This window comes from Triticum urartu, chromosome 4, assembly GCF_003073215.2.
Source record: "Triticum urartu cultivar G1812 chromosome 4, Tu2.1, whole genome shotgun sequence".
NCBI classification, from domain to species: domain Eukaryota; kingdom Viridiplantae; phylum Streptophyta; class Magnoliopsida; order Poales; family Poaceae; genus Triticum; species Triticum urartu.
Window position 1 is genome coordinate 605088612 of NC_053025.1, and position 22187 is coordinate 605110798.

Below are 22187 nucleotides of genomic sequence, written 5' to 3' on the forward strand. Positions count from 1 at the left end.
TGCATTGTATTTGGAGAAATGGTTTCAAACTCTTATGTTCATCTTGTCTCAAAATTGTTTGAAGCACGCACAGAACCCGAAGCGCCCCTTGTTTCAAAGAGAGGAGGACGGGTTATTCACATTTAATTTGATGGTCAGAGGCAAATTGAAAGCTAAGCAGTGGTAATTAGTCTTTTTGCTGACATGATTTTTATTCTTCCTTAGTGATTTCTCCTACATTTTTTATGTTTTTCACCAGGCAAGCAGAAATCTTTGAAACCCGCTCCAGATATTTCCCCTCCTACAGTTGATGTCCTAGAATTGTCATGTCTGTTCTTCACCCTCTGCCCTTTGGCAGAAGATGTTGCTTGAGAAAGTGTGTCCAGAAGATAAGCCGAGGGGTTTCAATTATGAAAATCTGCCTATTTCTTTGCATCCATATGATCGAACATCCCATGATTATGATGTACATGGAAATGTTTCTAGGAAAAACTTGAATGACTAAGCCGACTTCATCAAAGAGGGAGACACCTCTGCGCTTAGCAGGTACTCCCTCCGTTCTAAATTACTCGTCGCAGAAATGGATGTATCTAGAACTAAAATACATCTAGATACATCCATATCTGCGACAAGTAATTCGGAACAGAGGGAGTATGATGGAATTCCAGCAATTTTGAGCAACTGAAGAATCCAAAGAAAGATGAAGAGCAGTCTCCTCCACTTGTTCATCACAGAGAACACAATCATACATAGGTCGGCACACGGAAAGTCTTTCTTTTGAGCGGGTTCCTGGTGCATACAGCAAGAACCAAAAGAAGAAGATTTTATGTCTCAATCTCCTAGCACATTTCCACAACCACCTGACAAGAAAATGCGCCTGATGTGCCCCTTTGGAATTCTCAGAATTACTCCTCCAAATGTTTTTCATTCTCAAAAGTCATTTGCACATAAATTTTCTATATACAAACAGAAGAGTGTCCGCCTTTTCCCCTAGGCTGCTGAAATCCATGGATTTGCCGTGCCAATAACCATACAACTGTAATGAACTCGCCAACACTGCTGAGGTGCCTGTCATGAGAATCTCTGCTGCAGCGGTTGGCAGCATAACACAACATTTCATGCCATACCTCGAAAATCACCTGCAACAAATCGGTGGGTGTGCCCGATTCCATGCGTAGAAGCTCATGCGCAAGTGGAGTTCCGCACATATGATAAGAATGAGTCAGCTGGTTCGTAATGTGATCGGGGGGCATGTCCTGAAACATGCGAGGCCAAAGTGGTACTTGATATATTGTTCTAAATCCGAATAAGATGTTTAAGTTCAAGCAGATACAAGTAGTAGTATATACCTGTCCGAAAGTGTTCGACATAGCACCAGTGAACTTGTCTTTCTCTTCTATCCTGTTACTACTGGAGCCACTGGGGCCATCATTGTGGAACAATTTCTTGACCACGCCCCATGTAATGGGCCATATCTTCACTCCCACATGATACCAAATATGACCCCAGGATATACGTAGTAATGACTAATGACGTACTCTAATACACAAACTAGAAACTGGATACTAGACAAAAATACAAACCATTACCTTCCTCCTGTAAAAAGTTCATTACATACGCCATCAAGTATTGAAAGAAGTTCAACTTCTTTTCTGTAGGTAATGACCTGATCTGAGCATCAGGTGATATATCAGTTCCCTACAAAACATGATTGTTACATGAGTCCACTTTTACAAGAACATAGTAGCTGATAACGCACCACTGGGACACAGTTTTATTCAACAACCAACCAAAGGAATAATTTTGTCCAATGGCTTCAGTAGAGGATCGGCTCCAGTAGAGGATCTTCCTCCAATTGCCTGATTGTAAAGCTATCCTTGATTTCTCCCTGTTTGTGTATGGAATGCAAGCATGTCAGATCATTTAACATGATTTTCTGGTTCAAGATAGAGAAACCCAGTGCTTCCTGATTTCCCTTATCAGCACCAATGGAGTGCATGCCTGAATTAGATTAATTTGATTTTATTCAACTAACCCTTAAAAGCTCTGTGTATTGTATAAATGCCACAGCATTAGTTCACTCTTCCATAAATGCAAATATATAATTGCTGCAAACAAACTAGGTGTGCACTTGAATGCATATGATTTTACTAATAATTTCCAGGAGAAAACACATACTCCTGGATACCTTAACTACTTTTGGTTTGTAGAATCTAGAAAATGTTCTGTAACATAAATTCAATATTTGATCACCTAGATACCTTGACACTTACATATCAATATGATCTTGATCTTGATGCTATCACCTTCATTTACAAAATCTTGGACAAGATACCAAGAGATCCCAGAGATATGTACAAGATCAGTAAGATAAATAACTTGCTGTTTCAGCATCATTGCTGTCAAACTCTGGAATATTTACAACAAAAATGACCAAAGGTATGGCCAGTGGCATCAGAAAATTGCAGGTGAACCAATACACCATAGTGGAACACTGAACGGACAATTCCATCATATGTATCACCAATCTTCTTGAGAACTTGTTAAGAAAATTCTCTCCTCTGAGAATACAAGCTTCTTCCCTCATTCACTTCAACTATCTAGAGAAATTAGCTCATTTGGTTGACGTTCCGAGGCAATCTTTTAAGTCACAGTCCAAACTGTGAGTGTAACCCGTAGCTAAGTGTCTGTTCTGTTCATGTGATTAGTTAGTGTAGTGCCACACCTGGAGTACTTGAGAAGGCCATGCTACAGCCATACCTGAGTCTAAGAATATCAAAATACAGGATGGTTCCTTGGAAGTTATAAACCCAGTTTACTAGTGAGTCTACTGCCAAATGGGGTAAGTAAATAAAACTAAAGCATAGCAATTGTCGATGTCACACTGAAAGGTGTTTTAATCAACTTTCTGCAGCACATTTTAATTGTTACAGACTGAAAACAATATGCTATTGATAATTTCATATTGCTACATGCCTACATAGCATACAGCACCTATCATTCACATATTTGTAAGCTTATACCAGTAGCTACAAAGAACAGTGTAATGCAAGTGACAATTGGAAAAGAAGAAAGACTCAGTTACCTTGTCAGAAATGGAGGAACCTAGTAGGATATGCACTACTTTTTTCACATCTAAATCTGCATATGTACATCCAACAATTCAACATCTTCATCATAGGCTGTATCTCGCATGGCATTAGACAATTCCCAGAGCATTCGGTAGATGGACGGCGAGTCCGGGTGAGACGCGTCCTGGGCTACGAAGGCGTGCACCTCGTTCCTGACCTCCACCCAGCTGATCCCGGCCTCCTTCTTCACCCCAGCCTCGTCCATCCTGCGCCGCACCATGTCGGCGTCGCGCCACTCCCCGTGCATCGCATGTATGCCAGACATCAGCACGTAGCTTGCCGAGTCCTGGCCTGAGAGCCCCACGAGCTTTTCGGCGGCGAGCCTCCCCGTCTCCAGGTTGCCGTGCAGCCTGCATGACGCCAACATCGTCTTCCACACTAGGACGTCGGGCTCAAAAGGCATCTCCTCGATCAGGCAGAGGGCGTCGTCGAACCTGCCACTACGGCCCAGCATGTCGACCGCGCAGGCATAGTGTGAGGGTGTCAGGAAGGCGCCATACCGGCCGGCCATTGCTGATCTGAAGAATGCCACACCTTCATCCACCATCCCGGCGTGGTTGCAAGCTGCTAGGATTCCCAGGAGCGTCGACTCATTGGGCTCACCGCCAATGGAACACATCTCGCTGAACGCCTTCAATGCCATGTCCACCTCACCGTGCTGCGCGTACCCGTGGATCAGCGAGTTCCAGGACGTCACATCACGGTGATCCATGACGTTGAACACGAGCCTCGCGGGCACGATCTGGCCGCACTTGGAGTACATGTTGATCAACGCGTTCCCCGTGCAGATCTTCATGTCGCACCCTAGCTTCAGGGCTAGGCAATGGAACTGACTCCCTTGGTCCAGCAATGCCAGGTCTGCGCAGGAGCTTAGCACGCTGGAGAAGGCATAGTCGTTTGGCATGAGACCTTGTGAGTGCATCTGGGAGAGCAGTGCTATGGCCTTCTCACCATGGCCGTTCTGGAAGTATGCAGAGATTGCTGCTGTCCAGCTGACAATGTCTGGATCCTCGATGCCGCGGAGCACGGCCTCGAGCTCTTTGACGAGGCCGCTCCTGCCATACATGGAAAGCAGGGCATTCGACACCCGGAGATCACTCGCCAGGTCACGTTTGATGGCCAAAGAGTGAAGCTGACTCCCCAGAGCGATGGACTCACAGGCACCAAGAGCGATCGAGAATGCAAACTCGTTTGGATCAACAATGCCCTCCGAGATCATTTCGTCGAACAGCTGCAGTGCATCCTCCGGCCTACCATCTCTGATGTGCAGCTGCATCATGGTGCACCAGGTGACCACGTTCTTGCACTGGAGGCTGTCGAACACCGTCTTTGCCATGTCGAGCTCACCATTTCTTGAGTAGAAATCGATCAGCGCGCTCCACGCGTAGACGCTCTGTGACGAGCCCATCGCCTTGATCATGTAGCCATGTATCTGCACGCCGAGAACCAGCGGGCAGCACGCCGCCGCCAGGATGCTCGTCACCGTGTGCTCGTTCGGCTCCACTCCCCGCTCCATCATCTGGCTGAGTGCCTCCGCTGCTCGCTTGAACTCGCCGCTCCGGCAGAAGGCCGAGACGAGCGAGGTGTACGCCACGACGTCCGGCGACTCCATCCGGGCCAGCACGGCCTCGGCCGCTCGCGTGGAGCCGCACCGCGCGTAGAGCTCGACCAGGCAGCTCCCAACCCACGCGTCCCCGGCGAGCCCCGCACGCACGGCGAGCGAGTGCAGCTGCTCCCCGGCGCGGAGCGCGCCCGCGGCCGCGCACGCCGCCAGCGCCGCGTTGCACGCGAAGTCGTTCGGCGCGACGCCGGACTCCGCCATGTCCGCGAACATCTCGACCGCGGCCTCGGGGCGCCCGTTGCGTGCCAGCCCGGACACGGCCGAGGTCCAGGCCACGACGTTCTTGCGCGGCATCCGGTCGAACAGGTCCAGGGCGTCCGCCAGCCTGCCGGCCTTCATGAGCCCGTCCAGCCTCTTGCAGTCGCGCACCACCTCCGCCGTCTCGCGCCGGAGGCCGCGGCGCGGCGGCGGGCTTGCTGTCGCCGGGGGCAGCGTGGCGTGCGGCGCGGCCATTGCTCGGCCGTGTCCACTCCCATGGCAGCAGAGAGCTTGAGCCGCAGAGGAACCAACAAGCTGGAAATGGATAAGCTTCAGCCCAGTGTGGCAATTGGGCCGCAATGCTCTCGTGGGCCGGTACGAGCCCGTGTTCGGCCCAACAAAAGAATACACATTGAGGCCCAACGGCGACGCAAGCGAAGCTAGAGAGAGAAGGGAAAGCTGTAGAGAGAGAAGGAGAGAGAGAGAGAGAGAGAGAGAGCAGCAATGGAGATGGAGGCGCGCGGCGACCTGCGGTCGATCCTGCCGCTGCTGCCGGTGGTGCTGCGCGGCGGGGCGCTCTTCTGGCCGGCGGCGGCGCAGGAGCAGCTGAGGGCGCTGTCCCTCGGCCCCGACGTGAGCCGGGTCACATCCGGCGACGTCCTCGCCGACGCGCTCAGCGACCTCCGCCAGGCCCTGGCCCTCCGGGCCCTCCCCGCGCGGGCCGCCGAGGGCTACGCGCTCTTCTTCGACGACCTCCTCTCGCGGGCCCACGCGCGGGACTGGTTCTCCGACGTGCTCCCGCGCCTCGCGCGCCTCCTCCTCCGCCTCCCCGCGCTGCTCGAGGACCACTACGCCGGCGCCCGGGCCGCGACCGGGCTCCGTCTCCTGGCGTCTCAGGACGCGGGCCTCGTGCTCCTCGGCCAGGAGCTCGCCGCCGCGCTGCTCGCCTGCGCGCTCTTCTGCCTGTTCCCCACCGCCGGCCGCGGCGAGGCCCGCCTCCCGGCCATCAATTTCGACGCCTTGTTCTCGTATGCCATCAATTTCGGTTCATTTGGGCATCGTAGGGTTTAATTAAACCTTGTAGTGTCAAATTGACTAGCTGTTCTTACTGATCTCCTATGCTTCTATGGTTTGGCAGGGCATTGACTAACAATGCGAGGCAGAGCCAGGAGCACAAAGTGAGGTGCATTGCTCACTATTTCGAGAGGGTGACTGCGTCTACGCCTGCCGGTTTTGTGTCGTTTGAGCGCAAGGTTCTTCCGCGCGGCTCCCTCTCCGGTGATGTTACCTACCCTGACAGTGATGCCTGGATTAAATCTAGCGTGCCCCTCTGCCCATTCCGGGTAAGTGGCTTCATATGCTCAATTTTAGCCCTTATGCAGGGCTCCTCTGAAATTATGTAGTGTGCAAGTTATTTGGGTTCACCTGCGTTGGTTAAATCAAAGCTGAACTTCTAGCCAGCATTGTTTCAGAGCATATGCCTCTGTACATGATGTGACATAGCTTGCAGGAAGTCGATTAATTTGTATCTATTAACAACCATCCTAGAAGGTGATACCATCAGGTAGCAGAGATTTAGCTGCTCAAGCAATATCAAGACAACAATCTGGTCTTCTAACAACATAGAATAGCTACTTGTCTACATATTTCACATTTACAGTCATATTTCAGTCTATTACCATTGCCCTAGGCATCCTCGGAAACGACATTTTCCAATCTCAGACATGTGTGGTCATTTTGGGATTTGGGAACTCAAAACAGGCAACCGGTGTATGTTACATGAAGTTCAACTTGCTCATTGTACATGCCTGTGGTTATTTTTTTCCAAGTGTCAAGAAAATATTGCAGCTAAACCATAAGGGTGAAGGTGTATTCAATTAAATGTGAGTAGTTTCCTGTAATGAGATCTTAGGAGTACTGAGCAAATTTGCCATGGCTATTAAATTGAGTTTTGTAATCTTCTGTCATTCTATGAAGGTCTGTTTAGAATAGTCGTTTGTTTTTAAATTAGCATGACCTGGCAGGCATGCTTTGGACACACTGGAAAAGTAAATGTGTTTGTCTTTTTTTATGTTATTATCCGTTTGTTCTCCATCATGTGTCTTCATCCTGGGAGAATTGTATGCTGCAATATTGAGTTATTAATTTATGAGCATTTAGATGATGCTATGCGGCGTGATAAATTATCTGTATCCTGTTATTGCACGATAATGGAAATAAGGCTAGTAGGAATGGATAACTCTGTGACACTGGAGTACAACAGCTAGGGTTATCTTTTATCATAATGTTATCAAAATGCCTCATGTTCTTTACAATTATTATGAAGTGCTGATTGTTTGTTTTCTTTTCATTAGTAGGTAATTTCCTCGGGTTTGATAGAAGATGAGGAAGAAGAAGCCCTCGAAGTTGATTTTGCTAATAAATATCTGGGAGGAGGTGCACTTTCCAGGGGTTGTGTGCAGGTCTCCTTTTTCAGTTTCATAAGAAATGTGCCCATTTGGGATTGCAATAATTATGAGGCGTTATTTGTTTAGCACTAGTTTTAGAATATATTCCTACATTCGTTCTGTATGAATTGTATGTCACTTATCCATCATCTTCTATGCTACGGAGTACATAGAAAATTATTGTTGTGTCACTATCTTAAGACCAGTTTTATAAGACTTCATGGGTGTCTGATGCAAATTGAAGTACCTTCATGCTATGTCATCAATCTGCTGGATAGTACACCTTGATGTTGTGCAAGTTGATTAGTTAAGATAAATTACAATGATGCAAGTTTTTTATGGTTTTCTCATAGATGCTATATCTATTCTATGGTACAGGAAGAGATCCGTTTCATGATAAATCCAGAACTGATTGTAGGCATGCTCTTCATGGCTTCAATGGAAGATAATGAGGCTATAGAAATTGTCGGTGCTGAAAGGTTCTCACAGTATATGGGGTTAGTTTAAATCTTTCCACCCTTCGCTTGATTTAGTTCATAAATGAAAAGAAAAAGTCTGACAATACTAATTAGCTATGGCATTTCCAGCATGATTTTTACATTGTAAATGGACACTTCATTTGCTTCTTTCAGGTACGGCTCCTCATTCCGCTTTGTCGGTGATTATTTAGATACGAAGCCCCTTGATGCAATGGGTCGACGAAAAACTAGGATTGTAGCAATTGATGCCTTGGACTGCCCAACTAAGTTACAGTATGAAACTAGTGGTCTTTTAAGGTATGTCTTGTTCATGTTTCACTTCAGAGCAATGTATCACAGTATTTCATGATTTATTGGTAGCTTGTTGTGGTCGCTATCCTTCGTAAACGAAATATAGTTGTATACTTGTTTGTTTTCCTAATTCATTTTCATCGGTACTACATCTCTGCAGGGAAGTGAACAAAGCATTTGTTGGTTTTTTGGATCAATCAAAGCATCAGTTCGATGTGAAGCCTTTCCAGGTGTTTACCTAACAAGCCATGAAGTTTCTGTTAATTGAATCCTTCTATGAATTACCTAATTTCAAACACAAGTGGCAAACATTATCATCTCCATCTCTGCTAAGGTTCAGAAAATGACTTGATAGCATGTATTTGCCCCTATCATTTATTTTATGTCCGTCGACCAATAAAGTAATAAACTGTCGGAATGAAGTTCTGCTGCATGTGTATATAATTTCAAATGAGGTCTAACATGATAAGTAGTGGCCTAAAATACCTAAAACACATGCACGCCATTAGAAGGTGGTGTCTATATGTTCTGAACTTTTGATCATTTTTTTAACTTTTAACACATGGTTCCAGGATTCTAATTCCAAGGATAATCATCCAAGTGTCAACTCAGTTGACTGTGTAGGAGTTTCAACCGGAAACTGGGGTTGTGGGGCTTTTGGTGGAAACCCTGAAATTAAGAGCATGATTCAGTGGCTTGGCGCATCACAGGTACAGGAAAAATGTTATTACACAATGGAATTTTCAGGAATAGGAGTTCATCTGTTTGTTCCCAATTAAATATCTATACCTCATTTTTTTTTAAAGAAGGTTAAATGTCTATACCGGTAAATTCAACTATGAACATTGTTGGAGTGATCAAAATATATTTGGCGGTTCTTATTTTGCAGGCACACCGACCTTTTGTTAATTACTATACTTTTGAGGATGCGTCACTTAGAAGATTAGAAGAGGTACCACAATACTATGAAAACCTTTTCACATTTTTTGCGTATGCAGTTATGCACAGAAGTAGAACGACTAAAATATAGCCGATTTTCGAAGTTGTAGTAGTTTTGCCTGTCTAGCGGTGTTCATGGTTCCACGGCCACTCACTGAATTGTCTTGGGATTGGCAAATATAGCAATCCTACATTAAATTCTGTTAAATTTTGGTTTTCAGTGTGACTCAACCAATGATTGAAGGTGATGTGATTTCTAAGATGAGCCTAATAAACCGGAAAGGAGAGAATAACTTATTTGCACACTAAAGCCTAAAACTAGATATGATGGATGGTTCTAGATGGAGGCAGGGACCCTCCTTTTTCTTTTCTCCACCGAATCGAGTCGGTCCTAATCCCATGCTGTCAAGCTTTCCTTTTTTGTTCTCTTCAGCTTATAATTTTTGCATCATTCTGCTGTGACAGGTGATCCAGTGGGTATTACGCCACGGATGGACTGTCGGCGAGTTGTGGCACATGATTGTCGAGTATTCATCCCAGAGGCTCAAAAGAGAAACTTTCGACGGCTTTTTGACTTGGTTACTTCCAGAAGACAGCGCCAATAATGATGTGGATTACATGTGCGAGTAGCCCAGTTTCGTGAGGTTAGCATCTGTGTGATGTGTGAACAGTAACTTGCAAAAACATTACTCGGATATTTGTTTCCCTGACCAGAAACTAGCAATGTGTGAGACCAATTCAGAATTTCCATGAATCAGCCACACGATTCACGATCGATGAAGGATATCTGCTCAATAGAAATAAACACACACACACATATTGTTTAAAATGTGCCACTAACATGATAACCATACATTGGTTTTATAAATAATTATTATAATAGAAAGGGTTGTGTGCATCGATATACTATTTTGCATGTCATGCCATGCCTCTCCACTGTAACCTCTCAAGGGAAAAACCTTAAAATTAATCTTTTAAACATTTCAATCTTTTAAGGAAACTAGAGATTATCAGAGGGCAGATCTGATATCATATCGGCGTTTCTGCCCCGGCTGGCTGTCTTCTTCCACCTTGCGATCTTCTCCAGCCCCTGAGAATAGTTAAATTGCCACCTGAAGTTAGTTACCTGACAAAACTACTGGACATGTTTTGAACTAACTGACTGAAACTAACACGCACTGTTTTCTACAGCCTGTAATTGTTACTAGTACGTATGCTATAATAAGGCTAACAATAGAAACTGCTGTCCAGTATACCTTGCGCGGCTCGACCGCCACGTCATTGTCCTCGATGGATTCGATGAAGAAACCCAGGGGTTTGAGCACCTCCTCGTAGCTGCATATGCATAGATGATTGACAAGAGACAGTGAGATGAAGAATTGGCATTTCTGTCTCTCTCAACATTGTGATGGATTGTATTACTAGTAGGAAAAATATACTAGCAGGGATGTGATGCTTACTCGAGCACTGTCGTGTTGTACGGTGGCCCCGAGTCTTGGTCTTGAGGCTGAAATGCATCCATGCATGATCATTACAGTGCCGATAATTAGTAGCACTTGTATATATATTGCCCTTAGTGGCAGGAGGATTAGTGGGGGTGATTACCAGGTACATGAGGGTGATGAGCTCTCCGTCCGGCCGCAGCAGCTCCTCCATCCTCGCCGCCCACGCCGGCCTCAGCGACGGGTCAAGGGCGCAGAAGAATCTGAAACATTAGTAATCGAGTTATTAAGTGTTTTTAAATGGGAATTTAATTAATTAAGTGTTGATCAGTAGGAGAGCTTGTAAGGTTCCGTCGGTAAGGTACGTGTAGTCGAAGATGAGGTGGAAGGGCTCCGGCGGCGCCCAGGTGAAGAAGTCGGCGGTAATGAAGGCCACGTCGGGCGACGACGATGACCGCTGACTGGCCTTCTGGATGACGGCGTCGCAGACGTCGAGGCCCACCACGGAGCGGCCGCCGCCGGACAGGGCCACCGCGTCGTATCCCTGCAGGGCGCGTGCGTGCATGAGGTTGCCAGTTATTATCTCTCTTACAATTGAACGAGTAGAGCGTGTGCTACGTAACGTACCCCGCCGCAGCCGGGGACGAGGACGGTGGCGCCGCCGGCGGGGAGGGTGCCGGACTGCACCAGCTTGACGACGACCGGCGTGGGCTGGCCCAGGTCCCACGGCGTCACGCCCTGCTCCCAGCACCGCCTCCACCCCTCTGCAAACACGCGCCGCTATTTCATCAGTCTAGTAACGGATATACCGACAGTGGATTGCATTGCATGCCGAGTGAGCGTGCCAGTAGCAGCACCTGAGGACTGGGGCCCGTCGACGAGCTGCCGGAGCCGGACGATGGCCGGGTTGGAGCCGTCGAGGACCTGCCCGACTCCGGCGGCCCCGACACCGAATCCCCCGGCGTTCGCGTCTGCCACGGCCGTCGACGCCATTGTCTTGTACCTAACCTATGTACCTTAACTGAAACTCGCTACAGTAATAATAACAGGTGTACAGACCTTGAAAAGAACTCCAGACATACACCGTATACTGTCGCTTTACCCTCAAGTACGTCACTGCATACGTGTTTGGTTTCCTTTTTTATTTACAAATACAAATCTCTGCGAAAATCAGACAATTTGCCACGAATTCACTCTAGAATGATTTGCTTATAAGGAGATAAAGAAAGGGTAAAAGAGAGCGACTGGCCCGTGGCTGCAGGCCTCTTGTTCCTCTTCAGAACGAAAACCTCAGACGTACCAGTATGCGTTTATCATCACAAATAGAAACAACTGCAGCCAAAATCATGATCCATAAATTTTGTGCATCCATGAAACAGTGACAACCAGAGAGTGAGACACCTACGCCAGGTTTTCGTCCGTGCCGGGGAAGGGCAGACCTGATGACTAGCCACATTCTAAATTCACCAACAACAAAAACAAAACCTCCAATGCTCATCATCAGCACAGATATTTACATTTATTTACACGAGAAATAAGCCGAACTGCGCATTCACATAGTGAGAAGTCGATTTTTTTTTTTAGAAAAAAGCTAAGAAGTCAAATTTCATGATCCGGGAAAAATATTGATCAGCGGTTAAAAGAAGAAAGCTTCAAGGTGCCATGTCACATGACACAGTACGAGATGTAAATGCTAGTAGTTCATAGTCACGCAAAAAAAAATGTTAGTAGTTCATAGCATCATCTACTAGTTTCTAGTATCTAGGAGAAACCACATGGACTCACGGACGGGCTCATAGATATATCTTCGTTTCATTTTTAGAGGTACAACACACATTATCAGGTCAGCTCAATATAACACCAAGGCTCAATCTAAAAAAGAAAACCAGGCTCGTTCTTCCGTAAGAAAACACGAAGGCCCATTACGCTCTTCTGTTAATTTGGGCCACGCCAAAGGAGATCCAGCCGACTGCTTGCAGCCCACCACGCGTCCGATGGCTCCCGGCTGGACAGCACGGGGAGTAAAGGCAGACGCTAGTTTGTTTAGTCCCACATCGGCTAGCGAGGAAACGACGAACCTGTTTATAAGTGTAAGCGAGGCAGCTGCATCGTCCCTTCGGGGACATCTGATAAAATTGGAACGATACAGAGAAGATTAGCATGGCCCCTGCGCAAGGATGACACGCACAAATCGAGAAATGGTCCAAATTTTTTGAGATTTCGCGCGCAGGTCCCTGGAGGTCTTCTTTTCTAGCCCCTCACGTGCAGCCGTGCACTGCACTTCTTATCTTATATAAAGGTCCTTGGTGTTTTCATTATCTGCCAGAAGTGCCCTCACGACTGCCATTTCAAACTTGAAGCCACGGGCCTTTTGTTCTCTGGTATTACAAAATACATCCTCTGTGTAATAACTTTTTAACCTTTTGTTTTCTAGTCTACTCAATCTTATTTCTGTCTTTTATCTATATATATACCAGTCTAATATTAATTAAGTTTCATGGTCATTCTTTTGTTGCCATGTCCTCACATATATGATTTTGCTCCTTAATTTGTTTTAAGGGATTATCTCTCAGACGCAACTGTGTGCTTTGCTCATAATGCAGAAACATGTTCCATTAGTTTATTCAATTACGCAACCATCTAGCGAGCTCATCCAACAACTGTAAGAGAGATGATCATGAAAATTGCTACAAATTAAGGGGTATGGGGCAGCAGTGCCACCATGCATCACTCTTTGTGTGTTAGCATGAAAATTGCTACAAATTAAGAGGTATGGGGCAGCAGTGCCACCATGCATCACTCTTTGCGAGTTGGATTCTAGTATCACTACTGGAAAATGTTGTTTGCCTAGTAACACTGTCCTTGCCGAGTTCCCATTCACGGGGTGTTGGTAAACCTCGCCTTTGCGGACTGGGACTCAACTGAGGACGGCTTTTGTCGAGAGCCTTTCTAAAAAAAACTCAACAAAAGGTAACTACTCGGGGGAGGCCTATATAGTGTTCATATCCTCTTGATTTATCAAAAAGGTAAGTACTCGGGGGAGACAGTAGGCGCCGCACTTTTTGATAAATCAAAACCGCCCTTACTGTCTACCGGTGACGGCGGGTCACTTTTGTTGAGTGCCAAAACAACTGAAATCGACATACCTATCACATCCTTCCGCTTCATCTTCCCGCTATAGTAAAGGCATGCGGCGCCTAACCCCCTAGTTACTGGACATCGCCGCCATCACCATAGTCGCCCCCTCCATCGAGCTTGGTACCCAAAATTTTATGAACGTTGTGGTACAGCGCGTCGCGGCTCCCTCTTTTTGATAATTCAAGAGGATATGAAATGGACGGATGCGTCATATCCTCAACAAAATCGGTATAAAGTGCCCTTTACAATTTCTGGAGATTGTGAAGGTTATGCCTAAATTCAGAGTCGCCAACGTAGTCTCCGATTTTTCCGTGAGCATCAGTACAAATGCACATAGAAGCAAACTATCAAGGAGGTGTCCCCGACGTCCTCCAGTACATAGACCGGTCATATTGTACAATCTCCTTCGGCAGAACATATCGCCCAGATTACATCTCAAACCCCGGCAAATTCGCCCTTGTCGTAGACCCAATCATCGACAGCTGCCAGCTCCCCAAGGTCCTAATGGACGACGAGTCCATCCAGTCAGTGTTGCTGCTGATCCGGCCGCACAGGTGTGTCTGCATCGCCCGTTGGTATGCAGCCCCAGCGTTCTGGAGCCAGAAGATACCCCCAACGCTAGAGGTAGATGTTGAAGGCGTTGCGGTCCCTGATGGGACCGCTGATGCGATCTGCTGGAGTGGCGGGACGCACACGTGGAAGCCATCGTGGCGGTCGATGACGAATGCCAATGCGCCAAAGAAGACGGTGCGGGAAAGGGGGGTTGGTGGGTTGACGTCGATCTGGCCCGTCCTGTCCGTAGTGAAGATGAAGGAGCCGAAAGTTAGGCTTTCTTCCGACGGGAGGCCACGAAAGGTCGAGTTGATCTGATCTGGGACCAGTCTCCGGCCGATGCTGCCCGTGCCTTGCGCGCTAACTGATCTGGGGTCAGATTATGTGAGAACTTGGGTGCGTAACTCTAAAAGTTTTACCATTTCCTTGAAAGGTCATACCAACAACAACAAGAACATAGCCTTTAGCCTCAAACAAGTTGGGGTAGGCTAGAGGTGAAACCCATAAAATCTCGCAACCAACTCATGATTCTGGCACATCGATATCAAGCTTCCACGCACCCCCGTCCATGACTAGTTCTCTAGTGATACCCCAGTCCTTCAAATCCCTTTTTACGGACTCCTCTCATGTCAAGTTCGGTCCACCCGGACCTCTCTTGACATTATCAGCACACTTTAGATTCTCTATGCACTAGCGCTTCTGGAGGCCTGCGTTGAATATGCCCAAACCATCTCAGACGATGTTGGACAAGCTTCTCTTCAATAGGCGCTATCCCAACTCTATCTCATATATCATCATTCCGGACTCGGTCCTTCCTTAAAATGTCATACCAACATTTTAAATTTAAAAATTCAAACTTTAATTGGCACAAGTATACAAAAAATTATCAACGACTTGCAACAGTCTCGGTGCTAGGACTGAGTGGTAGTACTAGCGTTGGGTACTAGGTCCACGCCTCAAATGTGGCCGGACCCAAAGGAGGGAGAGCGGGGAGGGAGGAGGAGGGCTATCAGGGGCGGCGTATCTCATGCAACTGTGGCTGCGGGTGCTCCACCTCATGGCATTCTGAAGGTGTTTGATAAAATGCTTTAAAGAGAGAGGGAGAGAAAGGAGAAGAAGACCAAGTCAATTTGCCTACGTGGCGTTTTTTCCGTGCCAACTCAGCCTGACAAGTTGGTTGGTTAGTGACTGTCATCAAATCGCTTAGCATGTGCCGTCAGCGTTTTTTGTCACTGTCATTTTCTCGGCGCGGTGTAAAGTGTCACGTTTTGTAAAGTGATGATTTTTTTAGAGTTAAGAGGCGAAAGGGGTGGTTCTATGCAGTTTACTCTGTCTAATCTGACTGATACTCCGAAATGTAGGAGATCGTTTGTAGCATTACGAATAAGTGACAGTGTTGAACCAAATATCTCAAATTAAACTACGATTCGAATCTGACTGATACGTGTCAATTCAACGCCGCCGCCGGCCGGATTGCCGATTGGTAATTCGAAATGGAGTCTCGTACGTGGCGTCCAGGCCGACTGGCAGTCGAAGACGGTCTTGGCCCGCCCCTAATTCGAAATGGAGTCCGTCACTGCGGGAGATGTCTATTATATATACCCACGCACCCACCCAACTCCATACCATCAGATCGATCGTCTGTTCCTTCTCCGGCCAAGGCGCCTTCTCTCTCTGAAAGGCAAAGCGCTTGGTGTTTCTTGGATCGAGAGAGATCAGCAATGTATTCCGTTGAGCGAGCAATGGCCAAAGCCGCCGCGTCGCTTCTCCCGGGTCTTCTCCCGACCCCGCCGACGAGGCCGTGCCTCATCATCCTGCCAGCTTCGTTCGCCTCCAAGCCCAAGCCCGGCCGCGCCGACTCCGTCGAGAGGTGGGACGCGCACAAGAAGGACAAGAAGCCCACGAGCCCAGCCTCGTCGTGCTCCAGCGGCTCAAGCCCCGGCCGAGCCTCCTCCTGCCAGCGTTGGGACATAAACAAGCACATCTCCGGCAGCAGCTGCACGTCATCGTCGTCAAGCCGGCGAAGCAGCACGAGCTCCGTCGGGTCCTCGCCGTGCGGGAGGTGGGATAGCAACAAGCAGCTGCCGCCCAGCCGCACGACCTCCGCTGATCGCTGGGACACGCACAAGAAGCCTTGCCCCGCACAAGCTGCCGTCGTGAGCCGGAGCCGGACAGGCGACAAAGAGGACCAGGGGGAAGACACAACGGCGATGGTTCTGAAACCGACAGCGCCGCGCATTGGCCCCATGTTCTCTGGCCCGAGCTTCGTCGCGTCGCCTGACCCAAGCATGCTTCCAATGCCGCCGGCCTTCTTTCGCTCGCGGAACCCGGGACCGGGAGTTGTTCCTGCTGTACAAGCCTTCTAGGGTTACATTAGCTACTAGTTGCTCGTTGGCACTGCTTATTTAGTAATTCAACATGCGCGCAGTTTGTAACTAGTGTGTACTGTCTACTGTGTAGTACTATTGATTTAGGCTGCAGTGTGCATCTTAATTTCGATCTTTTTGAGTTCATGCATATTGATATATAGGAAGCAGCATTGATCGGATTGTACTATAAAGTTCAAGATCATTTGTTGTTTGTCTTCTGATCAGCACTGTTTACAAGCTAGTTTAAGACGAAGGTGATGTTGCTAAACCCTGCCCTAGCTCTCCCTCTAATATAACCTACCCCCCTCTCTCTCTCACCTCGCTCTAGCTCAAGCCGTATCAAGGAAGAAGAAAGCATGAGGAGAAGGGGGACACGGTGGAGTTCTGCCGCACGAACGCCCGCCGCACAGACGGCATTGTTTTCCCTCGAGCACGAACTCGAGCCCACTCCATGTTACAACGGCCATCGCGTGGCTTTATACACGAGCCAGCGCACCAGGCACCAACCCACGCCTCCACTCCCTCTCGATCGCTCACGCTTCGCCCGCTCTGCTCGTGCCCGCGTCGCGCTCCGACGCGCGCGGCCCACGGCGAGCTCCAACGGCAGCACCCTTGATAACGCCACGCGACTCGCCAACAACCTAGACCTAGTCCCACGCACACGGTGCACATCGGCACGCTTGGGTTACATACATAACGTACATGATTTGAATTCAGTCGAGCGTTGACATTGTATGCAGAGATTCTAACCTATAAGGATGCTAGCCGACCCTCCTCCACGGAGCTCCTCCCGTGCGCATCGCTCATGGGCGTCGGATGGGCTTTGACTTTCTCTGCTGACCATTGGATCGGTTGACTGCGTGGTAATAAATTTGACCCGTGCTTGTTTTTCACGTTTGAGTGACTTGTAGCCCTTCTTGGGTGAGGTTCGCCTGGTCCTTCGTGGGTGAATTGGATCGTTGATAAAAGTCAACCTATCCGGTTGCTACGCGTGGTGGTCGAGGAAAGGCGGAGACAACCGGACGTGCGACGATGTCAAATTGTTTGTCTCTTGCACAGTGCGTTCTTTTCCCCCAGTTCCCACAGCCGCCTCCCACACCCCTCTCCTTCCTTCCTTCCTCGCCTGTCACCCGCCACAGCTGCCGCACCCCTCCATCTCTTTCCTCTCGCATCCTCCCGCGTCGGACGCCGCTGGGCTCCTCCCTATCTCGTCTCGGATACAGGGTAGCAGAGAGGAGGAAGGGAGGTAGAACGACGGGGAAGGGGATGAACAACAGAGAGGAGGAAGGGAGGTAGAGGAACGACGGGGAAGGGGATGGACATGAGCTTCATGCCCAAAATCCAGTCGCCCCAGGCCGTGCCTACACGAGCAGCGCCGCAGGTAGATGCTTCCCCGCCCAACGAGGATGGCGAGGTAGGTGTTCACAATGGCAGCCGAGGTCGTCAGATCTGTCACCATCACCGTTCTTTTGTCGAGGCCGCCGTCGTTCATGTGTTCCTCCTCACCCCCACGGCTAGACGCTAGCGAGGCCAGCCTCCCCTCCAAGCGCAGGTACTTCCTCGCTCCTTTCCGTGCTCTCTCTCTCTCTCTCTCCCTTGATCTATCTCTCTGTTGTACACGGAAGCAAATTTGACCAATTCTCAGTCTAGATTTGACCTATTCCAGTTCTGAGCCTTACTTGTTCATAGGAAAACATGTTTTAGCCTATGCACCCGGGTACTCCTTATCCAACCACTCATTCCTGCATCACGATTCGTGCAAATAATTTTCTCTTTTTTGTTTCTCTCATATAGAACATGTATTTGTACTTCAACTTTGCAGCACAACAAAGCTTTCTATGTAGAATGTGGGATAAAACTTACAGATTTTTTGGTCCAACATAAATATACAAAATGAGATTTATTTGATTAAAAAATCTTATTTTTCATATTTATGTCGGACAAAAAAATCTGAAAGTTTTATCTCACATTCTAGTTACAAAGTTATGTTGTACTGCAAAGTTTGAAGTTCAAGACATGTTTTATATGAGAGGAACAAAAAAGAGAAAATTCCATGTAATAAGGTAGTTGTGTAGCACAGATCTCAAAGCAACATTGGAGTGTTAGGATAGTGAGGCCCGGGTGCATAAGCTCACAAAATCTGCATTCCTTGTTCATATGGTTTCAATTGCCATCTCTCATGTGACGTTGAGAAAATCACATGTATATGCGTATTTTTTCCTCTGTGCCCTGATTTATCTTAGTCCTTATGTCAAAGATACCGGATGTAGTAACAGATCGACGTAGTAACAAATGCAAAGAGAATGGACCTCCTCTTGATTAGCTCAAGAGGACCTGTATAGTGGCTTCATGTAATTTCTTGATTTCCCATAGTGATTTCGCTGGCAATTTGTTAGTGTATTTCTAGCTAAAATTGCATGTATATCTTACAAATTTACATTGCAACAAATTAACAAGGAGTATAGAAGCATTTGTATCTATCTAACATATTTGTATGGTATGTTTCAAAAAGCTCAAGGTTAGATATGTAGTGTTGTATGAGGCTATATTAGGATGGAAGACAATTAATGTTAAAATATTGTTTGAATTTCCTTCGTTTTGTAAACGGCAATACAAGCTATGTTTGCGCCATGATTCTATTCCAATTTTTTTAACAACTGACAATTAACAATTAACGACACATCAAATGTTCCGTATTGAAATGGATCATTTTGTCAGGTTGGATTTAGTAGGTCATAATGGTTTTATTCTACGACAGGATTAATTTTGTTTATACTGTAACCTGTTCAAGGATTGACGAGTTTTCGAACCCTACGATCTTTGCACACTAAGGTTCAGCTGTGTTCTTTGTGAAATATACGTCCTGCAAGTCCCATGTGTCTTGCGTTGTTTTCGCTTTCCAAGCTACAGGGTTTTGATATACTCAAAATGAGATTCTTTATATGGTATTCGATTCCTCTTGCTATGACCACAACGGGAAATGTCTTACGGTGGCAATATGCTCTTCTATGATGTCTGATTGACTCTTTTTATTAGCATGGAGAATAACTTTTACTTCACTAAGGTTAGTTTCTGTTCACATTGCTTTGTATATAAAAAAGGATTGTTGTGCTTAAAAGGTTTATGACATTTTGGCGAAACATTATTTAGTAAAAAAGTATGCAGAGGTGAACTTTAGAGGTGAAATGTTGTGGATGTTCTGACAGAGAGATTCTTGGACTAACTTTAGCGTCACACCTTATTCAATATCTGGGTATTGGGTTCTACTAATTGTCAGTGCCTTAATTTTTGTTTTTCTCCCAATGTCATGTGATATTTACTGGACTATAATTCACATGCTTGCAAGTCGTCGTCGTGTCTCTCTCTCTCTAACTGCCCCCCTCCCATCGTCTTGGCTTGTAGGTCACCTCCGTGTCTCCCGCCAGTCCACGACATAGCTTGCAATCTAGGTTGTTGCCAAGTTAACTTATGATGGTAACCTACAATGTACAACCCAAGAGATCGATAGTGTTTATTATACTGTCATGCCTCTACTTCTCTGTTGTATATATAGTTGCTTGTATATCTAATTGGATTGTTCAAATTAGATACTTCTCTATGAAATTACTAATACATGAATTTTGTTTCTTCAGTTCTCTATGAAATCCATGTGATACTTCCACTAGTAGAAAACAGGGCTTTGGTCACAGGGCAATATTCACATTAGTCCCGGTTCAGTCACGAACCGGGACTAAACCGAGACTAATGTGAGCATTGGTCCCGGTTCATACGGTTAAGGCATTAGTCCCGGTTTGAGACACGAACCGAGACTAAAGGGTGTGATGCCCTTTAGTCCCGGTTTATGTCGCAAACCGGGACTAAATTTAGTCCCGGTTACGGCCTGTTTGCAAATTTTTAGAATCCTCAAATTCTAAAAGGAAAAAAAGTTATGCTCAATTTTTTTCAGTTTTTTTTGTATTTTCGTTAAATCTGGTCAAACTATTTATTCAAGAAGTATTAGTGTTATTAAATAATTATTCAAGAATATTAGTGTTACTAAATAATTATTTCAGTTTTTTTGAATTTTTGTCAAATCTGGTCAAATTGTGGTCCAACAATGGTCAAACTACTTATTCAAGAAATATTAGTGTTACTAAATTATTATTTTGATTTTTTGAATTTTGGTCAAATCTGGTCAAACTATTTATTCAAGAAATATTAGTGTTACTAAATAATTATTGTTTTGTACAATAATAGTTTCAAACTCAAACAGTGAAGTGTGTGACTTCATGCTCAAGCTAAGCTCCCGAGGGTTAATAGGATTGACATCTTACTATTGTCAGGAAAACAACAAGTGCAGACTTGGAAACGAAGGAGAATAGAACCCGAAAGTTAAGCGTGCTCGGGCTGAAGTAGTGAGAGGGATGGGTGACCGGTCGGGAAGTTAGATGATTTGGAATGATGAGGGGCGATTAGAGATTAGAGATTAAATTGAGCAGTGATGAGGGGTGGATGATTAGAGATTAAATTATAAAATAATTCAGAAATTTGAAAATCGAGAAAAAATTCAAAAAAATACCTTTAGTCCCGGTTGGTAACATCAACCGGGACTAAAGGTGGGTTCGTGTAAGAACCAGGACTAAAAGGGGGGGGGCTTTAGTAACGACCCTTTAGTCCTGGTTCGAAAACCGGGACTAAAGGCCCTTATGAACCGGGACTAATGACCCTTTTTCTACTAGTGTTCTCTGTTGTATACATGGCATGACAGTATAATTTCATAGAGAAGCTCACAAAATTTAATGCTTTTGATGTCAAATTTAGATTAAATTTATTAACTAGCTCATTCAGGTATTACATCGGAAAACAACATTTGTTTTCTAGATTCAGTGTTTTTTGTAAAAATAGTCGGATGGTGATCATAGTGAAACATTGCATTTTTTATACAAGTTGCTGGTACAATCTGCACCTGGCAAATAAATTTGAATCACTACCTATTTTATCAGGTAAAAACACCAGCATGTTGTTTGAGGTGCATGTATCGGTTGTAGCGAAGTTGTACGTATAACGATGCATTGCTGACCATGGAGCACTCCAAGTCTTGAGGATATGTACGGCAACTTACAGACTTACACATTGCCATTGGCTCCTATCACAATGCAAGTAGTCGATGCTTTAGTGTTGAACTATTGATTAATCCCCCTTACCATATATACTTGTTACGCGGATTCAATTGAATGATGTATTCGGCATGCTTGATAGTTATAAAACAAATGTCAAACGATAGCTATTGCTATTATGGAGACGCTTTGAACTATTGTTCATCTGCTATTCAATGTTTGATGCTCCTTCATTATTTGTATACAGAAGGGCTAAAGCTCCAATCATACATGTTTGCTCAAACCTAAAGCTCCTAACTAATGAAAATATTTTGAAAGCAATCATGATTTTAAAGATACATATATTTTTAAAAGTCAATGTATATTTTTCTCAAACACAAAGTCATTGAAAAATGCAAATGTTTCAATGCGAACATGATTTCAAGTGGGTCTCTGCGGACATGATAGCAAGTATTTTGTGCTATCAAATTAAAATGTGTATATACATCTCATTATAGAGAACAAT

At 46.0% G+C, this 22187-nt stretch overlaps 3 protein-coding genes and 1 non-coding gene across 7 annotated transcripts; 2 read left to right on the forward strand and 2 right to left on the reverse strand.

Annotated features, from left to right (window-relative positions):
- Window positions 1–674: 674 nt before the first annotated feature.
- LOC125553115 (pentatricopeptide repeat-containing protein At2g27610-like) lies at window positions 675–5239 on the reverse strand. 4 transcript variants are annotated; one of them, XM_048716895.1, is made up of 4 exons: window positions 3065–5239; window positions 1770–1867; window positions 1329–1677; window positions 675–1235 (listed from the first exon to the last, which is right to left on the reverse strand). In XM_048716895.1, the coding sequence occupies exon 1, from the start codon at window positions 5182–5184 to the stop codon at window positions 3115–3117; it is 2070 nt and encodes a 689-aa protein (XP_048572852.1). In that variant the 5' UTR covers window positions 5185–5239; the 3' UTR covers window positions 675–1235; window positions 1329–1677; window positions 1770–1867; window positions 3065–3114. The 4 variants fall into 4 exon arrangements, with proteins under 4 accessions (XP_048572852.1, XP_048572851.1, XP_048572850.1 ...); XM_048716894.1 differs by having other exon boundaries at window positions 1329–1867; XM_048716893.1 differs by lacking the exon at window positions 675–1235 and having other exon boundaries at window positions 1552–1677; window positions 2253–5239.
- Window positions 5240–5368: 129 nt separating this feature from the next.
- Window positions 5369–9835, forward strand: LOC125553116 (poly(ADP-ribose) glycohydrolase 1-like). The gene is made up of 9 exons (XM_048716896.1): window positions 5369–5957; window positions 6068–6272; window positions 7287–7391; window positions 7755–7873; window positions 8009–8152; window positions 8307–8376; window positions 8719–8856; window positions 9036–9098; window positions 9551–9835. The coding sequence occupies exons 1-9, from the start codon at window positions 5434–5436 to the stop codon at window positions 9713–9715; spliced, it is 1533 nt and encodes a 510-aa protein (XP_048572853.1). The 5' UTR covers window positions 5369–5433; the 3' UTR covers window positions 9716–9835.
- An 87-nt stretch (window positions 9836–9922) lies between these two features.
- On the reverse strand, window positions 9923–11658 carry LOC125553117 (probable thiol methyltransferase 2). Its single transcript, XM_048716898.1, has 7 exons — window positions 11385–11658; window positions 11155–11291; window positions 10893–11071; window positions 10691–10790; window positions 10546–10592; window positions 10342–10420; window positions 9923–10175 (listed from the first exon to the last, which is right to left on the reverse strand). Exons 1-7 carry the CDS (start codon window positions 11518–11520, stop codon window positions 10086–10088), a joined length of 768 nt encoding a protein of 255 aa, XP_048572855.1. The 5' UTR covers window positions 11521–11658; the 3' UTR covers window positions 9923–10085.
- A 979-nt stretch (window positions 11659–12637) lies between these two features.
- Window positions 12638–12740, forward strand: LOC125555213. The gene has a single exon (XR_007304647.1). It is a non-coding gene; the product is annotated as a U6 spliceosomal RNA (small nuclear RNA).
- Window positions 12741–22187: the final 9447 nt, after the last annotated feature.

Coding starts and splice junctions, on each gene's coding strand:
- LOC125553115 (XM_048716895.1), bottom strand. CDS start 5,184: ATGGCCGCGCCGCACGCCACGCTGCCCCCGGCGACAGCAAGCCCGCCG.
- LOC125553117 (XM_048716898.1), bottom strand. CDS start 11,520: ATGGCGTCGACGGCCGTGGCAGACGCGAACGCCGGGGGATTCGGTGTC. Junction 11,072..11,154: donor TCGTCCCCGGCTGCGGCGGG/GTACGTTACGTA, acceptor CGCGCCCTGCAG/GGATACGACGCGGTGGCCCT. Junction 10,421..10,545: donor TACAACACGACAGTGCTCGA/GTAAGCATCACA, acceptor ATGCATATGCAG/CTACGAGGAGGTGCTCAAAC.
- LOC125553116 (XM_048716896.1), top strand. CDS start 5,434: ATGGAGATGGAGGCGCGCGGCGACCTGCGGTCGATCCTGCCGCTGCTG. Junction 6,273..7,286: donor TGCCCCTCTGCCCATTCCGG/GTAAGTGGCTTC, acceptor TTTCATTAGTAG/GTAATTTCCTCGGGTTTGAT. Junction 8,153..8,306: donor GAAACTAGTGGTCTTTTAAG/GTATGTCTTGTT, acceptor ACATCTCTGCAG/GGAAGTGAACAAAGCATTTG.